The sequence below is a fragment of the Macaca fascicularis genome, chromosome 7 (genome assembly GCF_037993035.2).
Source record: "Macaca fascicularis isolate 582-1 chromosome 7, T2T-MFA8v1.1".
Classification (NCBI taxonomy): domain Eukaryota; kingdom Metazoa; phylum Chordata; class Mammalia; order Primates; family Cercopithecidae; genus Macaca; species Macaca fascicularis.
The window spans coordinates 117577359-117599807 of NC_088381.1; the positions used below are offsets into that span (position 1 = coordinate 117577359).

Consider the following 22449-nt stretch of genomic DNA (forward strand, 5'->3'; position numbering starts at 1 on the left):
ATCTACTATATATGGACAGTCATGCACAGCATAACAACATTTTGGCAATTACAGACTGCATATATGAGTGGTTTCATAGAATGACAATGGAACTGAAAAGCTCTTATGGCCTAGTGACATCTTAGTTGTCAAAATGTCCTAGTGCCATACATTACTGTGTTTGTAGAAACCCTGGTGTATACAACCTACTGAGCTGCCAGTTGCAGGAAAGTAGAGCACATACAATAATGTACAATATGTAGCACTTGATAACAATAATAAATGACTATGTTACTAGTAAATATGTAAACATTTACTGTACTTTTAATCATTATTTTAGAGTGTACTCCTTCTACTTTTTTTTTTTTTTGAGTTAACTGTAAAACAGCCTCAGGCAGGTCCTTCAGGAGGTCCTTCAAGAAGAACGCATTGTTACTACAGATGGCAGCTCCATGAATTATTGCCCCTGAAGACCCTCCAGTGGAAAAGATGTGGAGGTGAAAGATAGTGATACTGATGACTAACTGTGTATAGGCATAGGTTAATACATTTGTCTTAGTTTTTAACAAAAAACATTTTTAGAAAATATAAAGATGGAAAAAAGTGGCTGAGCACAGTGGCTCATGCATGTAATCACAGCACTTTGGGAGGCTGAGACAGGAGGACTGCTTGAGGCCAGGAGTTCGAGACCAGCCTGAGTAACATAGTGAGACCCTCCCCCACTAATCCCTACACAAAATTTTTTTTTAATTAGCAGTCCTAGCTACTTGGGAAGCTGAGGCAGGAGGAACACTTATGTCCAGGAATTTGAGGTTGCAGTGAGCTATAATCCAGCCTGAAGAGAGGAGTAAGATTCTGTCAGTAAGTCAATTAATCAATGAAAGAAAAAAGCTTACAAAATCAGGATATAAAGAAACAATTTTTGTGCAGCTGTACAATGTGTTTGTTTTAAGCTGTTTATTACAAAAGAATCAAGAAGTTTAAAGTTTTTTAAAGTTTCTAAAGTAAGAATGTTATAGTAAACTACAGTTAATTTCATTAAAAAATTTTTCTTCTGAGACAGGGTCTTGCTTTGTCACTCTGGCTGGAGTACAGTGGCACAATCATAATTGACAGCAGCCCTGAACTCCTGGGCTCGAGCAATGCTGCCACTTCAGCTCACCAAGTAGCTAGGACTACAGGCACACACTGCCACACCCAGCCAATTTTGTTGTTGTTGTTGTTGTTGGTAGAGATGAGGTTTCGTTATGCTGTCTAGGCTGGTCGCAAACTCCTGGCCTTAAGCGATATTCACTTCATCCTCCCAAAGTGCTAGGATTGATTACAGGTGTGAGCCACTGTGCCCAGCCTAGGTTAATTTCTTACTGAAGAAAGAGAACCTTTTTTGGCCGGGCGCAGTGGCTCACACCTGTAATCCCAGCACTTTGGGAGGCCGAGGCGGGCAGATCACGAGGTAGGAGATCGAGACCATCCTGGCTAACACGGTGAAACCCCGTCTCTACTAAAAATACAAAAAATTAGCCGGGCGTGGTGGCGGGCGCCGGTAGTCCCAGCTACTCAGGAGGCCAAGGCAGGAGAATGACGTGAACCTGGGAGGCGGAGCTTGCAGTGAGCCGAGATCACGCCACTGCACTCCAACCTGGGCGACAGAGCGAGACTCCGTCTCAAAAAAAAAACTCTTTTTAAATAAATTTAGTGTAGCCTCAGTGTACAGTGTTAATAGCCTACAGTAGTGTACAGTAATGTCCTAGGCCTTCAGATTCACTCACTACTCACTTACTAACTCACCCAGAGCAACTTCCAGTCCTGCAAGTTCCATTCATGGTAAGTGCTCTATATAGGTGTACCAATTTTATCTTTTACACCATAGTTTTACTTTATCTTTTCTACAATCTAGATAGACAAATACTTATCATTGTGTTACAGTTGCCTATAGTATTCAATACAGCAACATGTCATACAGGTTTGTAGCATAGAAGCAACAGGCTGTACCATACAGCCTTGGTGTGCAGTGGGCTATATCATCTAGGTTTGTGTAAGTACACTGTGATGTTTGCACAATGCCATAATCACCTAACAACACATTTCTCACGATGTATCCCTGTTATGTAATACACAACTGTATATACATATAAAATGTAATGTTAACAGTGTTTTCTCTGTTTAGTAAAATTACAGGTGATTTTCCTTTCCTTTTGTGTGCCTTTATATATTTTCTAATTTTTTTTTTGCAATCATGAACTACATTATTAATGAGAAAAAAAACTTTTTTTTTTAAAGACCCAACTACTTTTCCAATGCAGCATACCAGCTTGAGTCAGAAACCTTGGGATCAAAGCACATCTCTAACACTAAAAAGTTTGGGCCAGGCGCAGTGGCTCATACCTATAATCCCAGCCTCCCTCTGGAAGGCTGAGGCAGGTGGATCGCCTGAAGTCGGGAGTTCAAGACCAGCCTGACTAACATGGCAAAACTCCGTCTCTACTAAAAATACAAAATTAGCTGAGTGAGGTGGCACATGCCTCTAATCCCAGCTACTTGGGAGGCTGAGGCAGGAGAATCGTTTGAAACCGGGAGGTAGAGGTTGTGGTGAGCTGAGATGGTGCCATTGCACTCCAGCCTGGACAACAAGAGTGAAACTACATCTTAAAAAAAAGTTTGTGACCGTGGACAAATTACCCAACCTTTCTTTTTTTTGGGGGGTAGAGGGACAAAGTCTCAGTGTGTCGCCCAGGCTGGAGTGCAGTGGCAGGATCTCGGCTCACTGCAGCCTCCACCTCCAAAGTTCAAACGATTGTCCCGCCCAAGTAGCTGGGACTATAAGCACATGCCACCACACCTGGCTAATTTTTGTATTTTTAATAGAGACAGGGTTTACCGTGTTGCCCAGGCTAGTCCTGAACTCCACAGCTCAAGCAATCCACCCACCTCAGCCTCCCAAATCAACACTTCTTAACCTAACTCTTCAAATGCAAAAAAACTAAACTCATGTCTACTGCACAGGTTTACTAGAAGGAATAAAAGTGATAATGTACAGAAAGCAGATAGGGCACAGTACTTAGTACACTGTAAGCCCTTAGACATGGTAACTGATATTGTTCCCACCAAGTGGACCAACTGGCATTTTCAAAGGTACAGTAATAATTTTGCAGTTGCTAGAGGAATGCAGTAAGTAGATGCAATTATATGATGATTTCAGTTAAGCATATACCCAAACATAAACCAGAGCATCACAGAAACACCTATTAAGCTAAATATTGAGAAATTAAACTTCAGAAAAGCCTTACTCACATCTTCCATTAAAAAAAATTATTTGCATTAACTACACAATGGTAGGGAGGGTATTAAGTCAGTGTAAATCTCTTTAGGATAGGACCATACTGTAGACCTATTTGCACTTATTTCTAAAACAGTATTTTCACATAAAAAAACTCAGTAAAATATTAGTTGTTGAGTTGTCTACCACCAGATTTAGTGCCCTGAATTTTGTATTTTGAAGGTATTTTAAGAGAAAAGTAATTTATAATCCTAACAGGAATAAAATGATTATTTCATTTTAATGTACTTTATTACACCTCATTACCAGTCCTGTGGTTTACTAAGCATATACTGAACAGCTGGATGTAGAGAAAATGGTATAATTTAAGTGGAAAATTATTTGAAACATTATAATAATGATCTCTTGGCTAAAGAGAAATAAATGGTAAACTGACAGCCAGCCAACTCAAATATACCTCTCATTCCAAAGTAGTAATTTTGAAGCTTGTACAAAACAAAAACACCACAGCGCTTGAGGTTCCAAGATGGCCGAATAGGAACAGCTCCAGTCTACAGCTCCAAGCGTGAGCGATGCACAAGACAGGTGATTTCTGGATTTCCAACTGAGGAACTCGGTTCATCTCACTGGGGCTTGTCAGACAATGGGTGCAGCCCATGGAGTGTGAGCCGAAGTGGGGTGGGGCATCGACTCACCCGGGAAGTGCAAGGGGTCAGGGAATTCCCTTTCCTAGCCAAGGAAGCTGTAACAGACGGTACCTGGAAAATCGGGACACTCCCACCCAAATACTGCACTTTTCCAACAGTCTCAGCAAACGGCACACGAGGAGATTATATCCCACACCTGGCTCAGAGGATCCCATGCCCACGGAGCCTCGCTCACTGCTAGCACAACAGTCTGAGATCAAACTGCAAGACACAGTGAGGCTGGGGGAGGGGCATCTGCCATTGCTGAGGCATGAGTAGGTAAACAAAGTGGCCAGGAAGTTTGAACTGGGTGGAGCCCATTGCAGCTCAAGGAGGCCTGCCTGCCTCTGTAGACTCTACCACTGCGAGCAGGGCATAGCTGAACAAAAGACAGTAGAAACTTCTGTAGACTTAAACTTCCCTGTCTGACACCTCTGAAGAGAGTTGTGGTTCTCCCAGCATGGAGTTTGAGATCTGAGAACAGACAGACTGCCTCCTCAAGTGGGTCCCTGACCCCTGAGTAGCCTAACTGGGAGACACCTCCCAGTAGGGGCTGACTGACACCTCATACAGCCCAGTGCCCCTGTGAGACAAAGCTTCCAGAGGAAGTATCAGGCAGCAACATTTGCTGTTCTGCAATATTTGCTGTTCTGCAGCCTCCACTGGTGATACCCAGGCAAACAGGGTCTGGAGTGGACCTCCAGCAAACTCCAACAGACCTGCAGCTTAGGGTCCTGACTGTTAGAAGGAAAACTAACAAACGGAAAGGACATCTACATCAAAACCCCATTTGTACGTCACCATCATAAAAGACCAAAGGTGGACAAAACCACAAAGATGGGGAGAAACCAGAGCAGAAAAGCTGAAAATTCTAAAAATCAGAGCGCCTCTTCTTCTCCAAAGGAACGCGGCTCCTCGCCAGCAACAGAACAAAGCTGCATGGAAAATGACTTTGATAAGTTGAGAGAAGAAGGCTTCAGACAATCGGTAATAACAAACTGCTCCAAGCTAAAGAAGGATGTTCGAACCCATCGCAAAGAAGCTAAAAACCTTGAAAAAAGATTAGACGAATGGCTAACTTGAATAAACAGCGTAGAGAAGACCTTAAATGACCTGATGGAGCTGAAAACCATGGCATGAGAACTACGTGACACATGCAACAAGCTTCAGTAGCTGATTTGATCAACTGGAAGAAAGGGTATCAGTGATTGAAGATCAAATGAATGAAATGAAGGGAGAAGTTTAGAGAAAAAACAGCAAAAAGAAATGAACAAAGCCTCCAAGAAATATGGGACTATGTGAAAAGACCAAATTTACGTTTGACTGGTATACCTGAAAGTGACGGGGAGGATGGAACCAAGTTGGAAAACACTCTTCAGGATATTATCCAGGAGATCTTCCCCAAACTAGCAAGGCAGGTCAACATTAAAATTCAGGAAATACAGAGAACACCACAGAGATACTCCTCAAGAAGAGCAACTCCAAGACACATAATTGTTAGATTCACCAAAGTTGAAATGAAGGAAAAAAATGTTAAGGGCAGCCAGAGAGAAAGGTCGGGTTACCCACAAAGGGAAGCCTATCAGACTAACAGCGGATCTCTCAGCAGAAACTCTACAAGCCAGAAGAGAGTGGGGGCCAATACTCAACATTCTTAAAGAAAAGAATTTTCAACCCAGAATTTCATATCCAGCCAAACTAAGCTTCATAAGTGAAGGAGAAATAAAATCCTTTACAAACAAACAAATGCTGAGATTTTGTCACTACCAGGCCTGCCTTACAAGAGCTCCTGAAGGAAGCACTAAACATGGAAAGGAACAACCGGTACCAACCACTGCAAAAACATACCAAATTGTAAAGACCTTCGATGCTAGGAAGAAACTGCATCAACTAATGAGCAAAATAACCAGCTAACATCATAAGGACAGGATGAAATTCACACATAACAATATTAACCTTAAATGTAAATGGGCTAAATGCTTGAATTAAAAGACACAGACTGGCAAACTGATGAGTCAAGACCCATCAGTGTGCTGTATTCAGGAGACCCATCTCATGTGCAGAGACACACACAGGCTCAAAATAAAGGGGTGGAGGAAGATCTACCAAGCAAATGGAAAACAAAAAAAAGCAGGGGTTGCAATCCTAGTCTCTGATGAAACAGACTTTAAACGAACAAAGATCAAAAGAGACAAAGAAGGCCATTACATAATGGTAAAGGGATCAATTCAACAAGAAGAGCTAACTATCCTAAGTATTTATGCATCCAATACAGGAGCACCCACATTCATAAAGCAAGTCCTTAGAGACCTACAGAGACTTAGACTCCCACACAATAATGATGGGAGATTTTAACACCCCACTGTCAACATTAGACAGATCAATGAGACAGAAAGTTAACAAGGATACCCAGGAATTGAACTCAGCTCTGCACCAAGCAGACCTAATAGACATCTACAGAACTCTCCACCCCAAATCCACAGAATATACATTCTTCTCAGCACCACATCACACTTATTCCAAAATTGACCACATAGTTGGAAGTAAAGCCCTCCTCACCAAATGTAAAAGAATAGAAATTATAACAAACTGTCTCTCAGACTACAGTGCAATTAAACTAGAACTCAGGATTAAGAAACTCACTCAAAACCACTCAACTACATGGAAACTGAACAATCGGCTCCTGAATGACTACTGGGTATGTAACAAAATGAAGGCAGAAATAAAGATGTTCTTTAAAACCAATGAGAACAAAGATACAACATACCAAAATATCTGGGACACATTTAAAGCAGTGTGTAGCGGGAAATTTATAGCACTAAATGCCCACAAGAGAAAGCAGGAAAGATCTAAAATTGACACCCTAACATCACAATTAAAAGAACTAGAGAAGCAAGAACAAACACATTCAAAAGTTAGCAGAAGGCAAGAAATAACTAAGATCAGAGCAGAACTGAAGGAGATGGAGACACAAAAAACCCTTCAAAAAAATCATTGAATCCAGGAGCTGGTTTTTTGAAAAGATCAACAAAATTGATAGACTGCTAGCAAGACTAATACAGAAGAGAGAAGAATCAAATAGACGCACTAAAAAATGATAAAGGGGATATCACCACTGACCCCACAGAAATACAAACTACCATCAGAGAATACTATAAACACCTCTACGCAAATAAACTAGAAAATCTAGAAGAAATGGATATATTCCTGGACACATACAGCCTCCCAAGACTAAACCAGGAAGAAGTTGAATCCCTGAATAGACCAATAACAGGCTCTGAAATTGAAGCAATAATTAATAACCTACCAACCAAAAAAAGTCCAGGACCAGACGGATTCACAGCCGAATTCTACCAGAGGTACAAAGAGGGGCTGGTACCATTCCTTCTGAAACTACTGAATCAACAGAAATAAAAGGAATCCTCCCTGACTCATTTTATGAGGCCAGCATCATCCTGATACCAAAGCCTGGCAAAGACACAACAAAAAAAAGAGAATTTCAGGCCAATATTCCTGATGAACATTGATGCAAAAATCCTCAATAAAATACTGGCAAACCGAATCCAGCAGCACATCAGAAAGCTTATTCACCATGATCAAGTGGGCTTCATCCCTGGGATGTAAGGCTGGTTCAACATATGCAAATCAATAAACATAATCCATCATTTAAACAGAACCAAATACAAAAACCACATGATTATCTCAATAGATGCAGAAAAGGCCTTCAACAAAATTCAACAGCCTTCATGCTAAAAACTCTCAATAAACTAGGTATTGATGGGACGTATCTCAAAATAATAAGAGCTATTTATGACAGACCTACAGCCCATATCATACTGAATGGGCAAAAACTGGAAGCATTCCCTTTGAAAACTGGCACAAGACAGGGATGCCCTATCTCACCACTCCTATCCAACATAGTGTTGGAAGTTCTGGCCAGGGCAATCAGGCAGGATAAAGAAATAAAGGGTATTCAATTAGGAAAAGAGGAAGTCAAATTGTCCCTGTTTGTAGATGACATGATTATATATTTAGAAAACCCCACTGTCCCAGCCCAAAATCTCCTTAAGCTGATAAGCAACTTCAGTAAAGTCTCAGGATACAAAATCAATGTGCAGAAATCACACGCATTCCTATACACCAATAACAGACAAACGAGAGCCAAATCATGCGTGAACTCCCATTCACAACTGCTTCAAAGAGAATAAAATACCTAGAAATCCAACTTACATGGGATGTGAAGGACCTCTTCAAGGAGAACTACAAATCACTGCTCAACAAAATAAAAGAGGACACAAACAAATGGAAGAACATTCCATGCTCATGGATAGAAAGAATCAATATCGTGAAAATGGCCATACTGCCCAAGATAATTTATAGATTCAGTGCCATCCCCATCAAGCTACCAATGACTTTCTTCACAGAATTGGAAAAAACTAAAGTTCATATGGAACCAAAAAAGAGCCTGCATTGCCAAGACAATTCTAAGCCAAAAGAAGAAAGCTAGAAGCATCATGCTACCTGACTTCAAATTATACTACAAGGCTACAGTAACCAAAACAGCATGGTACTGGTATCAAAACAGAGATATAGACCAATGGAACAGAACAAAGCCCTCAGCAATAATACCACACATTTACAACCAGCTGGTCTTTGACAAACCTGACAAAAACAAGAAATGGGGAAAGGATTCCCTATTTAATAAATGGTACTGGGAAAACTGGCTAGCTGTATGTAGAAAGCTGAAACTGGATCCCTTCCTTACACTTTATACAACAATTAATTCAAGATGGATTAAAGACTTAAATGTTAGACTTAAAACCATAAAAACCCTAGAAGAAAACCTAGGCAATACCATTCAGGACATAGGCATGGGCAAGGACTTCATGACTAAAACACCAAAAGCAATGGCAACAAAAGCCAAAATTGACAAATGGGATCTAATTACACTAAAGAGCTTCTGCACAGCAAAAGAAACTACCATTCAAGTGAACAGGCAACCTACAGAATGGGAGAAAATGTTTACAATCTACCCATCTGACAAAGGGCTAATATCCAGAATCTACAAAGAACTTAAACAAATTTACAAGAAAAAAATCAAAGAACTCCATCAAAAAGTGGGCAAAGGATATGAACAGACGCTTCTCAAAAGAAGATATTTATGTAGCCAACAGACACATGAAAAAATGCTCATCGTCACTGGCTATCAGAGAAATGCAAATCAAAACCACAATGAGATACCATCTCACACCAGTTAGAATGGCAATCATTAAAAACTCAGGAAACGGCCGGGCGCGGTGGCTCAAGCCTGTAATCCCAGCACTTTGGGAGGCCGAGATGGGCGGATCACGAGGTCAGGAGATCGAGAGACGATCCCGGCTAACACGGTGAAACCCCGTCTCTACTAAAAAATACAAAAAAAAAAACAGCCGGGCGAGGTGGCGGGCGCCTGTAGTCCCAGCTACTCGGGAGGCTGAGGCAAGGAGAATGGCGTAAACCCGGGAGGCGGAGCTTGCAGTGAGCTGAGATCCGGCCACTGCACTCCAGCCTGGGTGACAGAGCAAGACTCCGTCTCAAAAAAAAAAAAAAAAAAAAAAAAAACAACTCAGGAAACAACAGGTGCTGGAGAGGATGTGGAAAAATAGGAACACTTTTACACTGTTAATGGGACTGTAAACTAGTTCAACCATTATGGAAGACAGTGTGGCGATTCCTCAAGCATCTAGAAGTAGAAATACCATTAGACCCAGCCATCCCATTACTGGGTATATATCCAAAGGATTATAAATCATGCTGCTATAAAGACACATGCACACGTATGTTTACTGCAGCACTATTCACAATAGCAAAGACTTGGAACCAACCCAAATGTCCATCAATGATAGGCTGGATTAAGAAAATGTGGCACATATACGCCATGGAATACTATGCAGCCATAAAAAAGGATGAGTTCATGTCCTTTTTGGGGACATGGATGAAGCTGGAAACCATAATTCTCAGCAAACTATCGCAAGGACAGAAAACCAAACACCGCATGTTCTCACTCATAGGTGGGAATTGAACAATGAGAACACTTGGACCCAGGGTGGGGAACATCATACACTGGGGCCTGTTGTGGGGTGGGGGGCGAGGGGAGGGATAGCATTAGGAGATATACCTAATGTAAATGACAAGTTAATGGGTGCAGCACACCAACATGGCACATGTATACATATGTAACAAACCTGCACATTGTGCACATGTACCCTAGACCTTAAAGTATAATAATAATTTAAAAAAAAAACACACACACACACAACAATGGCAATTTTGCTCTAAACATATTCCAAAGGAAACTTACCATATTGGAAAAAGCCACAAACTGCACCAAAAGCACTCACCAAAAGCTCGAGGTGAGCTTGGCTTGATTAGGGCTTGTGTTCTCCTTAGCAAGATCAGTACCTTTCCCTCAGTCACTTCAACAGGAAGAGTAGATGCTCTGCAAAGGCTGCCCTGCCAGTAAACTCCCAGCCAGAAAATGTTGCCATTTTCACCCTGAATTTATACAGGCATACTAAAACTAAAATCTTTGTTGTTGTTGTTGTTGAGATGGAGTCTCGCTCTGTTGCCAGGCTGGAGTGCAGTGGCGCGATCTCAGCTCACTGCAACCTCTGCCTCCTGATAAAACTAAAATCTTAATCCTTATGCTTCCTTTTGATATCATCACCATCATACAGAATCTCATGATTAGAAGTCAACTACTTTAATTCCCCCAGAAGTGGCAAATTCGAATGCTTACAGGCTCCAAGAAGATAACACCAAATAGCAAAGCAGCAGTCCACTGACAGTAACTAGGGCAGACATACCTGCCCTGCCCAAAGTGGGCAACCACTGCAGTTTAGTTTTTGCCATGTGAAAATTCAGGCACTGTATTGCCAGATCCTACTGTTAAAAGAGAACTCCGAAACCTAGACCTTTATGAGAAATCTTCTAATTTTTATACAACGGAAACTAACTCAAAATGTTTTTAAACACCTCAAAGTGGGGAGAAGGAAAGAAAGGTCTATAGACTACTTTCAACCCATGAGCCACCAAGTACAACTTTTATACTATCATACAGCCTCTGCCCAAATAACTCAAGTGACAGGGAGCTCAGTTCCTCTAAGAGAAGGCCATTTTGGAATAGCTCTAGTATTATGATGCTTTTACTTATATTAAGGAGCTATAAGCTACCTCACATAACTTTCATTCATTAGAATATAAAAGTGAGAATTTTATATTAACATGGAATTATATTCTTCTAAGTGTTATTCTATCTCTCTTATCTCACTTGAACCTCTCATCAACCCCAAAGATAAATAAAACAGATAGACTGGAAATCTTTCCCAGTTAAAGCTGAAGTACAAAGACGGTATTGCAACTAATCTTTGGCCAATCTGTGAGTTTTCACATTACATATAAAATCCAGTCTTCTAATTCTCATTTTCCATTGCTCTTTCCATTCTGACACAAAGCCTGACACCTTGTAGTAACTGAGATATGATGTACTATCTTACATTCACTCCTGCCAGCATTACCAAATTCCCGTAGAGTATAAACCAAACATTTTAATACCTAGTAGTGCTAGAGGGCTCAGTGGGTGGAAATCCAAAGGCATTGACATGAAACACTTGATCTTCAAACCAACCTGAAAAAAAGTAACATCACTTTCATTTGTCTAATCCTCTGTGTTTGAAAGGACAAAATTATGTTACAACAAAGCAGTAATGTCAGGCTAGTCTTATGCCCTGTGAACTAATTACAGAGGTTGCCAGACTCAACTTTAGATCCACAGAGTCTCAACTTATAAAGTTCATAAAATAGAAATAGATTCATAACTTTTCGCTTTTCAGTTTGGCAGTACGTGTTGAAATACATATTAGGAAATGTTTCATTTTATGGCCCTATATAAAATTAAGTGTTTTTTTCAACTTTATTGATATATCATTCACATACTATACAATTCACCCTTTAAAAGTATATAATTCAGGGCCGGGCGCAGTGGCTCATGCCTGTAATCCCAGCACTTTGGGAGGCTGAGGTGGGCGGATCACAAGAAACCATCCTGGCTAACATGGTGAAACCTCGTCTCTACTAAAAATACAAAAATAAAAAAAAAATTAACCAGGTGTAGTGGCAGGCAACTGTAGTCCCAGCTACTAGGGAGGCCAAGGCAGGAGAATGGCGTGAACCCAGGAGGTGGAGCTTGCAGTGAGCCGAGATTGTGCCATTGCACTTCAGCCTGGGCGACAGAGTGAGACTCCGTCTCAAAAAAAAAACAAAAAAAAAAGTGCATAATTCAGGTCGGGCATGGCTCATGCCTGTAATCCCAACACTTTGGGAGGCCAAGACAGGTGGATTGCCTGAGCTCAGGAGTTTGAAACCAGCCTGGGCAACATGGTGAAACCCCGTCTCTACTAAAATACAAAAAATTAGCCAGGCATGGTGGCATGCACCTATAATCCCAGCTACTCGGAAGGCTGAGGCATAAGAATCACTTGAACCCAGGAGGCGGAGGTTGCAGTGAGCCGAGATCACACCACTGCACTCCAGCCTAGGTGACATAGTGAGACTCTGTCTCAAAAAAAAAAAAAAAAAAAAAAAAAAAAAAGTGTATCATTTGGTGATTTTTAGTATATTCACAAGTTGTATAGCCATTACTACTATCTAATTTCAGAACATTTTCATCACCCCAAAAAGATATCTATTAGCCCATTAACAGTCTAAGAGTTATTTTGCCAAAAATATGCTCTTCTAATTAATGGTATCCCAAATTATATCATGTTAACATATTTTACCCAAAGCAGAAATAGTTTTACTGGAGAATGAGAAGGAGGACAGTAACAAAGTATACTGACTTACCTTCTGCTAAGACAAAGCATGCCTCTGTGTATAAACCACTATGGAACTGGTATACAACAGCTGAGGAAAATAATTCTATTCTTGAGGCAGTAATAAAGTCAACATACATTTTGAGACCAATAAGGCTTCTAAATAATAAATTCAAAGACTTCCCATTTGAAACTGTGAATAGACCACAGCTTAGAAAGAGCTTTAAAAAATTTAGGTTTAAATGTCCTCATGTTTAATTCTTGGTAATATTGACAGGGTGGATCATTCTTACCATGATATAAACTTCGTCAGTCATTCGTCTAGATTCTTCAAATAAGAGGAAATTAAAGTTGTTCTGTCTCTGTTTAGGATTATATCTCTATATTCCTATACCAGCAACATAGAGAAGTTACATTGAGAACCCAAATAGGTAAGTTTTAGAAGGATATATAATCAATTTCCCCAATTCACATAATGCAGATTTTAAAAAATACAGACAAGTGAAGGATATAGCTTTACTAAGGTCTAGTTGTACTGTTCCAGTAGGATCTTCCAGAAAAAATTTTCCCTAAAAAAAAATGAAAAGAAATAAATCCACATTTATGTAACAATGAAAACTATGACCAAAAAATGAAACTACAAGTTTGACAACAGAATACAGTAGGGAGAAAAGTGGATTTTAAAAATCAGCTATGATTTCTAGTCCAGGCTCTTCCATTTACTAGTTTGATAACCCCAGACTAATCACTTAACTGAGATTCTGACTCCTCACAGGTACAAAATGGAGAATGACTCCTACAGATAAAAAATGGCAAGAGGGACACTCAATGTCTGCCATACGGAGGGTCTCCCCAGGTACCTTCTAAGACAGCCAACAGCATCTCCAAGTGACCAGGACATACTCTGCAGATTGATTGAACCCAGTACTCTCTGTTTATCCAGAGGTCACTAGGGGCCTAATTTCAGGCTATGCAAACTGGGCTCCCGGACAAGACACTGTCCTGATGTCTACTCAGGAAACCAACCACAAACGAAAAAGACACTTGGTAACTGAGAAAAGTTTTTTGTGTTTTTGTTTTCTGGTTTTTTTGACTGTTACAAAAGTTTATTTAACAAAAAGTCTAATATGAAAATGAACATGACCTAATTTTTACATCATTGTAAAACAGGCCCTATGGAGAGAGGAAATGGGTTTCTCTGCTGAACAGCCATTATTTTATTTTATTTATTTATTTATTTATTTTGAGACAAAGTTTCGCTCTTGTTGCCCAGGCTAGAGCGCAATGGCACCATCTCGGCTCACTGCAACCTCCACCTCCTGGGTTCAAGCAATTCTCCTGCCTCAGCCTCCAGAGTAGCTGGGATTACAGGCATGCGCCACCACACCCGGCTAATTTTGTATTTTTAGTAGAGACAGGGTTTCTCCATGTTGGTCAGGCTGGTCTCGAACTCCTGGCCTCAGGTGATCCGCCTGCCTCGGACTCCTAAAGTGGCTGGGATTACAGGCGTGAGCCACTATGCCTGGCCAACAGCCATTATTTATCCTTATTCCAAGGCTTCTAACATGATGATACTATTTCCTTATATTACCACTATTCCAATATTTTTCTGTTGGTGAGGCGAGTTTTCAATAAAGAGTACATTCCTGTGCCCGCCACAAAAATGTTCTATGTAACCGACATTTTATCAATCCAAGGCCAAAACTAAAAGTTTGATGTTTATTAAGTTACCTCTTTTAACTGCGTTATCATTCCAAGAACAATCACATCTCCGATTTTGGTTGTACTACCCAATAAGGTTTCTATTGTTTTAAGCTAAAATAAAACAAAATAAATTTTAAAGACTATAAATATATTCTTTCAAGAAACTAAACTTTTTATAAGTAAGTAAATTTGGGGTACACATTTCAGCATTTATAGCTACTTTACAGTAGAAAATCAAATAAAATGGAAATAAAGTTGTAAAATTAAACTTAGGATGTTTAATTTTGTCCTACAAAAAAGCTGTAAGATCAAGTGTATGATGGCCTGAAAGAATCATGCCTAAAGAAACACCACATCAACTCAGGCTCTTACCAATGACTGAATCCACACCATATCATTCCGAATAATGATAAGTACATTTATTTTTAACATATAGAAAAGAATATCAATTTTATTTTATTTGAACAGTACCTTTTGAAAATTAGCAAGCTATTTAAAAATATATATTCTAATTTTACTTAGTATTTTAAAAGGCTCTCATTATTATTTACATTCTCAATCTGATCTTTTTTTCTAATCAGAAAGTTTAAGGTAGTAAAAATTGGGACACCATTGTAAAAAATCCTTGCCACCCGGGCACAGTGGCTCACACCTGTAATCCCAGCACTTTGGGAGACCAAGGCGGGCGGATCACAAGGTCAGGAGATCGAGACCACAGTGAAACCCCATCTCTACTAAAAATACAAAAAATTAGCCGGGCGTGGTGGTGGGCGCCTGTAGTCCCAGCTACTCAGGAGGCTGAGGCAGGAAAATGGCGTGAACCCAGGAGGCAGAGCTTGCAGTGAGCTGATATCACGCCACTGCACTCCAGCCTGGGCAACAGAGCAAGATTACATCTCAAAAAAATAAAAATAAAAATAAAAATAAAATAAAATAAAATAAAAAATCCTTTCTAACTTTTTCTGTATGTAATCCTAAATATATGTAAATACATACATATATAACTTATGACACACACCTATACAGTTTATTCACAAAGATGAAATCATAGTATATGTACTATTCTGCAACTTAACTTTTTGAAGTTAATATCTGAGATATCTTTCCACTTTTCTACATATAAATTTCCTTCTGTTTAAAGAATAGAGATATCTATATTATACATATGACCATTTATTTCACCAAACTCCCATTAAAGGACATTTAAGTTGTTCCCAGTTTTCTACTAATAAAAACAATTTTTAATATTTCTGTGCACCTTTCTTTGGCCCACTACAGCGATAGAAACTTTTTTCTTTTTTTTTTTGAGATGGGGTCTCACATTGCCCAGGCTAGAGTGCAGTGACACTCTTTATACCTCACTGCAGCCTTCAACTGGGCTCAAGTGATCCTTCCACCACAGCCCCCTGAGTCACCAGGATTACAGGCACTAGCCACTGCATCCAGCTACAGATAATAATTGTTGAATAAAGTTCTACACATTCTAGAAACACAATTGCTAGATAAAAGGATATATAAGTTTTCATATTTATAGAAATTACCAAGTAGAGCTTCTTTTATCTTTATGTTTTATCTTTGTTTTCTTATTACAAATAATTCATGTATACTATAGAAAAAAATTTAAAATATAGACAAGAAAGAAATAAAAACTTATACAATCCTATCATTCCATAGTAATCACATTAACATTTAATACTGGAGTTACTCTTAAAAAATCTGAACGTAGGGCTGGGCGTGGTGGCTCACGCCTGTAAACCCAGCACTTTGGGAGGCTGAGGTGGATGGATCACTTGAGGTCAGGAGTTCAAGACCAGCCTGGCCTACATGGCAAAACACCATCTCTACTAAAAATACAAAAAAATTAGTTAGGCATGGTGGTGTGCACGTATAATCCCAGCTACTCAAGAGGCTGAGGCAGAATTGCTTGAACCTGGGAAGAGGAGGTTGCAGTGAGCCAAGATTACACTACTGCACTACAGCCTGGGTGACAGAGCAAGACTGTCAGAAAGAAAGGAAAGAAAAGGGAAAGGGTGAAGGGGGAAGGGAAGGGAAAAGAACCTAGCCAAGTGTAGTGGTGCACACCTGTTGTCCCAGCTACTCAGGAGGCTGGGGCAGGAGGATCACTTGAGGCCAGGAATTCAAGACCAGCCTGGGCAACATCACAAGACCCCATGTCTCTATCAAAAGAAAAAAGAACCTAAAACAACACAGGAGAAGTAAAAATAATAGTATTTTTTAGCACATCGTTTTTGCAATCTGTAAAGGGATATTATCATACAGGTAGATAAATGTAATTTAAGTAGGGAATGTGCCATCACAGATACAGAATTAGACAGTTCGAAAAGAATAATTATTTAGTTAAGCCTTAAATTACTTTGTCAAAGAGGAGACGAGGGAAAAGGCTCCTGGGCTGTGGGCATCTCAGTTGCCAGAGAAAACCTAATATAGAAAACATATAGATGATCTTTGGTAGGGAAATATAAGTAATGCCAATTTCTAAAACCTAATTTATACTCTAATAAAAGTTTTGTTTGTTTGAGGGGGTCCTTACACTGTCACCCAGGCTGGAGTACAGTGGCATGATCTCAGCTCACTGCAGCCTCAACCTCCCAAGCTCAAGTCATCCTCCCACCTCAGCCTCTCAGGTAGCTGGGACCACAGGTGCACACCACCATGCCTAGCTAATGTTTTTTATTGTTTGTAAAGATGAGGTCTTGCTATGTTGCCTAGGTTGTGGGATCCATTTGTGTTCTCACATTCATTCTATAAATGTTGTTTCCTTAGTACGTTAAGTAAAGTTTTCACTTCAACCAATGTAACACATTCTAGTTCAATAACTGTGTGTGGTGGTCACGAGGGATGAGTTGGGCAAGGAACCAGTATTTGAGTTCCTTAGTGCTATGGTCACTAAGGGATGAGTGAGGGCAAGAAAAGAAATGTTGAAAAGTTATCAGAAAGCCAGTGTAGTATCCAAATGGGCTAGAAAGCTATCTTGGAGGCCAGAGTGTATCTGGGGCTAGCATTGTATCAGGGCCTTCTCAAAGGAAGCAGTAGCTTCTGATAGAGATTTGTGGGACACAGGACTCTAGGAATGGACTATATCAAAAGTGGGCATGCAGCCAGTCCAGTTAGCTAAACAGTTACCAGTAGTTTATTTTCATTTAAAATTCAACAAATTAGAATTAAGCAACAAATATTAAACTTACACACTTATATCCCCTACATAACTAGGATAATGTTCTAACCTGGAATTTGCTTCCACTTTCATCAGGGTGAGAACCTATCACCGGAGGAGTAAATAATTCATGCCTGTGGGTCCTCTATAAAAAAGAAAGATTCACATGAATTCCTGAAACAGACATTTAAATGTAAGATTCACTAAAATAGTGTCCTGATGAAACATTGTCCTTAAACTAATGTCACTATTACTCATTCTCAACAAATTTGAAAACCCACATAATTTAACATACAAATATCTAGTAATATAAGTTTTAAAATTAAAAAAATAAAAGTAAAAATTTTAAAGGTCTATTGTGCATATGGCAGCAGCACATAGTGGGCTGAGGATATGAAGAACAACCAAGTGTCACTCTGAGAGCACTGGGGCTACTGAAAGAGAAGTGCCACCACACAACAAAGTACTGTGAGGGCTGACTGTACCCCAGGCCAAAGGGGCCATTGAACAACAGCCCAGATGATAAATAAGGTTTGGGTAGTAAGAAACAAAAGGAGGCTGAGATAAGACATTTCAGGGCCAAGCACAGTGGCTCACGCCTGTAATCCCAGCACTTTGGGAGGCCAAGGAGGGCGGATCACCTGAGGTCAGGAGTTCGAGACCAGCCTGGCCAACATAGTGAAACTCCGTCTGTACCAAAAATACAAAAATTAGCTGGGTATGGTGGCAGGTGCCTGTAATTTCAGCTACTCAGGAGGCTGAGGTAGGAGAATTGCCTGAATCCGGGAGGCAGAGATTAAGTGAGCTGAGATCGTGCCACTGCACTCCTGCCTGGGCAACAAGACCGAAACTCTGTCTCAAAAAAAAAAAAAAAAACGGCATTTCAGGCAGAGAAACATAAGAGTTAGAGTATTTAGGAAGCTATGCAAAGTTTAACACAGTTGAATTATGGAGTGCAGACAAGGCCAGAGATTAGTAAGATCCATGTGGGGATACTTCCCTCCCCAACTCTCAGTCCATATAGTTTAGGTAGGATTGATACCCCTTCCCCTTTCTATAGATAGGAATTCAAGGCCTAGAAAATGAAAGTACTCCATCCTTTTGGCCAGTGATTGGTTCAAGGATGAGCAAGTGCTTCAAGGTAGGCTCAAAAAAGACAGATTCAAGACTTTTGCTAGAACTATTAGAAAAGAGGAACTCTCTTTCCAAGAGTTGCTAAGGCTACTAGTGGAGATCTTTGTCACTTTATAGGGAGAACCTATTTGAAAGTAAAATCAATTTTTTAAAAGAGCTGGGACATGGAAAGAGACAGATGCCTCCTGATATTGTGTGAACACCTGGATCCAGCCAGGCTTGAAACTGGTGGACTTCTAGACTTCATAATACAAGCTAAACCAATATATTCCTTTTTCAGTTTTAATCAATCTGAGTTTCCGTAACCTCCAACTCAAAAAGCCCTGACAATACAAACTGTATCCCCAGCCAAGAAGTTTATCATACAGACAATGAGAAACAAATATTTTGATGTAGGATAATGAAAACATCAGATTGATTTTCTGGAAGATAACTGCAATGAAAATATGAATGGACTGAACTTCAACCTGTTTATTTCACAGATGAATAAATGAGGCTCAGAAGGGATAAGTGGCACACCCACAATAACAGAGTAGACTTCAAAACATACTTAAGAAAAAAGAAATATGGTGTTTACTAAGCACCTTCTTTGTATAAAGGACAGTGCCAAATGTGGCAGAGGAGATAAACAAGGAATTCACAGTCTAATCACAGGGTAAACACCTCAAATGCAAGGTAGGGCCAAGTCCAGTCAGTGACATAAAAGACGTACTACTCGGCTGGACTCAGTGGCTCACGCCTGTGATCCCAACACTTTGGGAGGCCAAGGCAGGTGGATCGATCACGAGGTCAGGGGATTGAGACCATCCTGGCTAACACAGTGAAACCCTGTCTCTACTAAAAATACAAAAAATTAGCCGGGCGTTGTGGCATGTGCCTGTAGTCCCAGCTACTCAGGAGGCTGAGGCAGGAATATCTCTTGAACCTGGGAGGCAGAGGTTGCAGCAAACCGAGATTGCGCCACTGCACTACAGCCTGGGCAACAGAGTAAGACTCTGCCTCAGGAAAAAAAAAAAAAAAAGGACGTACTACTCGGTTCGAGCAGAAAGAGATTGCATTCAGCTAGGCATGGTGGCTCAGGCCTGTAATCCCAGCACTTTGGGAGGCTGAGGTGGGCAGATCACTTGAGGTCAGGAGTTCGAGCCCAGCCTGGCCAACATGGTGAAACCCCGTCTCTACTAAAATAAAAAAGTTAACTGGGTGTAGTGGTATGTGCCTATAATCCCAGCTACTTGGGAGTCTGAGGAAGAAGAATCACTTGAACCCAGGAGGCAGAGGTTGCAGTGAGCCAAGTTTGTACCACTGCACTCTAGCCTAGGCAACAGAGCGGGACTTCATCTCAAAAATAAAATAAATAAAAAAGAAAAAGATTGTATCCAACTGAAGATCAAGAAGGGCTCCAGAAAGGAGGAATCTGAGAAGAGCCTTCCAAAATTAGGACAGTTTCAACAGTGGAGATAAGAGGGAAGAGCAGTCTACAGGATAAACAAAGTCACAGAAGTAGTGAAAGAAATAGAAACAATAATTCCATATTTCAGTTTTGGCTCCAGCACAGAGTATGACTAGAGGAAAAGTAGAGATTAGGACAATTATGTGTGAGAGAAGATCTTACATATTAAGGATAATCTGCATTTAATAGGCAGTGAATTTCCTTGAAAGACTTCTGTGCAAAACCCATGAGGTGGTCAGAGCTACACTTTGGACAGATTAACCTGGCAACACTATGTCAGCAATGAAAGCAGCAGAGGATACTGTTTCCTCAAGGATCATTCTTTTCAACCTTTATTTAATCTACTGCTGACCATCTGCTCCTCCTTGAAGCCTTCTTGTGCTTCTACCATATAACACCATCCTCGCCTGGCCCCCAAGTTCTATCTATCCGCTTCCCCTCTTCTCTCTTTTTTTTTTTTCTTTTGAAATGGAGTTTCGCTCTTGTTGCCCAGGCTGGAGTGCAATGGCGCCATCTCGGCTCACCACAACCTCTGCCTTCCGGGTTCAAGCAATTCTCCTGCCTCAGCCTCTCCAGTAGCTGGAATTACAGGCATGCGCCACCATGCCTGGCTAATTTTGTATTTTTAGTAGAGACAGGGTTTCTCCATATTGGTCAGACAGGTCTCGAGATCCCGACCTCAGGTGATCCACCCGCCTCAGCCTCCCAGGGTGCTGGGATTACAGGCGTGAGCCATCGCGCCTAGCCTCCCTCTTCTCTTTCTGCCAGGGTCTCATCCTTGTAGTTCCATTTTTTACTCTATGCAGATGCTCCCAAATCTCTCTCATGCTACCAGCTCTCTTTCCTTAGCTCCAGATGTACACTTCACTTGATATTCTCCTGGCAATCTTAACTCAAATGCTTAAAACAGAAACTGCCATCACCTTCTACAAACATTCTCTTTTTCTGTTTAATGCATTATTCTATATTCTACTCTCTCAGACTCCAGGCCTTACTCATCTCTGATTCTTCACCCCCTCCCTTCTCCTTCACATCCAGACAGTCACCATGTGCTTATAGTTTCTGCTGCTTGAGGGTGATGCCCTCATTCTACACCCCTTGCCACTTCCTTCATCCCGGCTATCATTTATGCCAAGACTAATAGCACAGACTTCTAGAAGGCTTCTCTCACACTCTTAAGTCATCCCCATATCTGCTGGGGGAGGAAGCACTCAAAAAACCTGGCTGCGATTTTCTCTGGTATTCCAAAGCACCTCGCACAAGGAGAACAGTCCCAACTCCCAACGGTGGCATCCAAAGTGCTCCTACAATTTGGCTCCCACTTGCCTTTCCAAACTGATCCCATGCTACTCCTGATTTTCTCATCATTTCCTGCACAGAGTCCATTTTTTGCTGTACCTTTGTTCACAATCACCACCACCCTTTCCCCATTTCCACAAGATTAAAGCAATCTAGGTCCATGCCAAATGCCATCATTTCCTTGAAGCCTTCCCTGATTCTTTTATTGAATACATTGTTTGTATCTGTTATAGCACATATAAAATTCTACTTTATATATTTGCACAAATGTCTATAACTTCATAGACTGTAAGCTACTTGAAGGTAGTAAAGTATAGTAGGCAATGGCTGGGCTTTAGAGTCAGGCTGGATTGAAATCCTGTCTTACTATATGTGATCTATGGGCAAGTTACTAAACTTCTTTAAGCCTCAGTTTCCTCATCTGTAAAATGGGGATAATAATAGCATTTACACATATATTAGTATCATGAGGATTAAATGAGGTAAATAATGTATGTTAAGTGCTAACTGGCATATCATGTATTAAATGGTAACTACTATTTTTACCACCATCATTGTTGTTAAGAGGAAAATAGCTTTTTCAGCTCTGTATCTTCTACATGGTCTCAATTACAGAAATCTCAGTAACAGTTTATTGAATGACCAATTTTGGACCACAAAATTCCATTCATTAAACATCCCTGAGATTTCCCTAAACTGAAACAGTCTCTTTTTTTCTCTGTTTACCTAATATCCTCCCCTCCGCCCGCTACCAAACTTACCTGGTGCAAAATGGTATATCGCTCACGAAACAGCTCTGCTTTATCTCTTGCTGTTCCAAATAAATTTGGTGCAGGGTGGTTGGTCATTAACAGCCTAGAAAAAAAGAATGCCTATTTTTGACTATCATAATACAC

At 40.5% G+C, this 22449-nt stretch overlaps 1 protein-coding gene across 9 annotated transcripts in view; it reads right to left on the minus strand.

Moving 5' to 3' along the window:
* The window catches only part of POLE2 (DNA polymerase epsilon 2, accessory subunit), a 59543-nt gene that overhangs the window by 15694 nt on the left and 21400 nt on the right, over positions 1-22449 (minus strand). For 4 of the 9 annotated variants that reach the window (XM_065548779.1, XM_045396369.2, XM_045396364.2 and 1 more), the window contains 6 exons: positions 22315-22408; positions 17741-17815; positions 14523-14606; positions 13304-13360; positions 12823-12871; positions 11536-11608 (listed from right to left, as the gene is read on the minus strand). In XM_065548779.1, the coding sequence (XP_065404851.1) occupies positions 11536-11608; positions 12823-12871; positions 13304-13360; positions 14523-14606; positions 17741-17815; positions 22315-22408 (432 nt within the window). Of the gene's footprint in view, positions 1-11535; positions 11609-12822; positions 12872-13303; positions 13361-14522; positions 14607-17740; positions 17816-22314; positions 22409-22449 lie in introns of those variants that run through there. The other 5 variants (XM_065548778.1, XM_065548776.1, XM_073997346.1 and 2 more) reach the window with 3 other exon arrangements.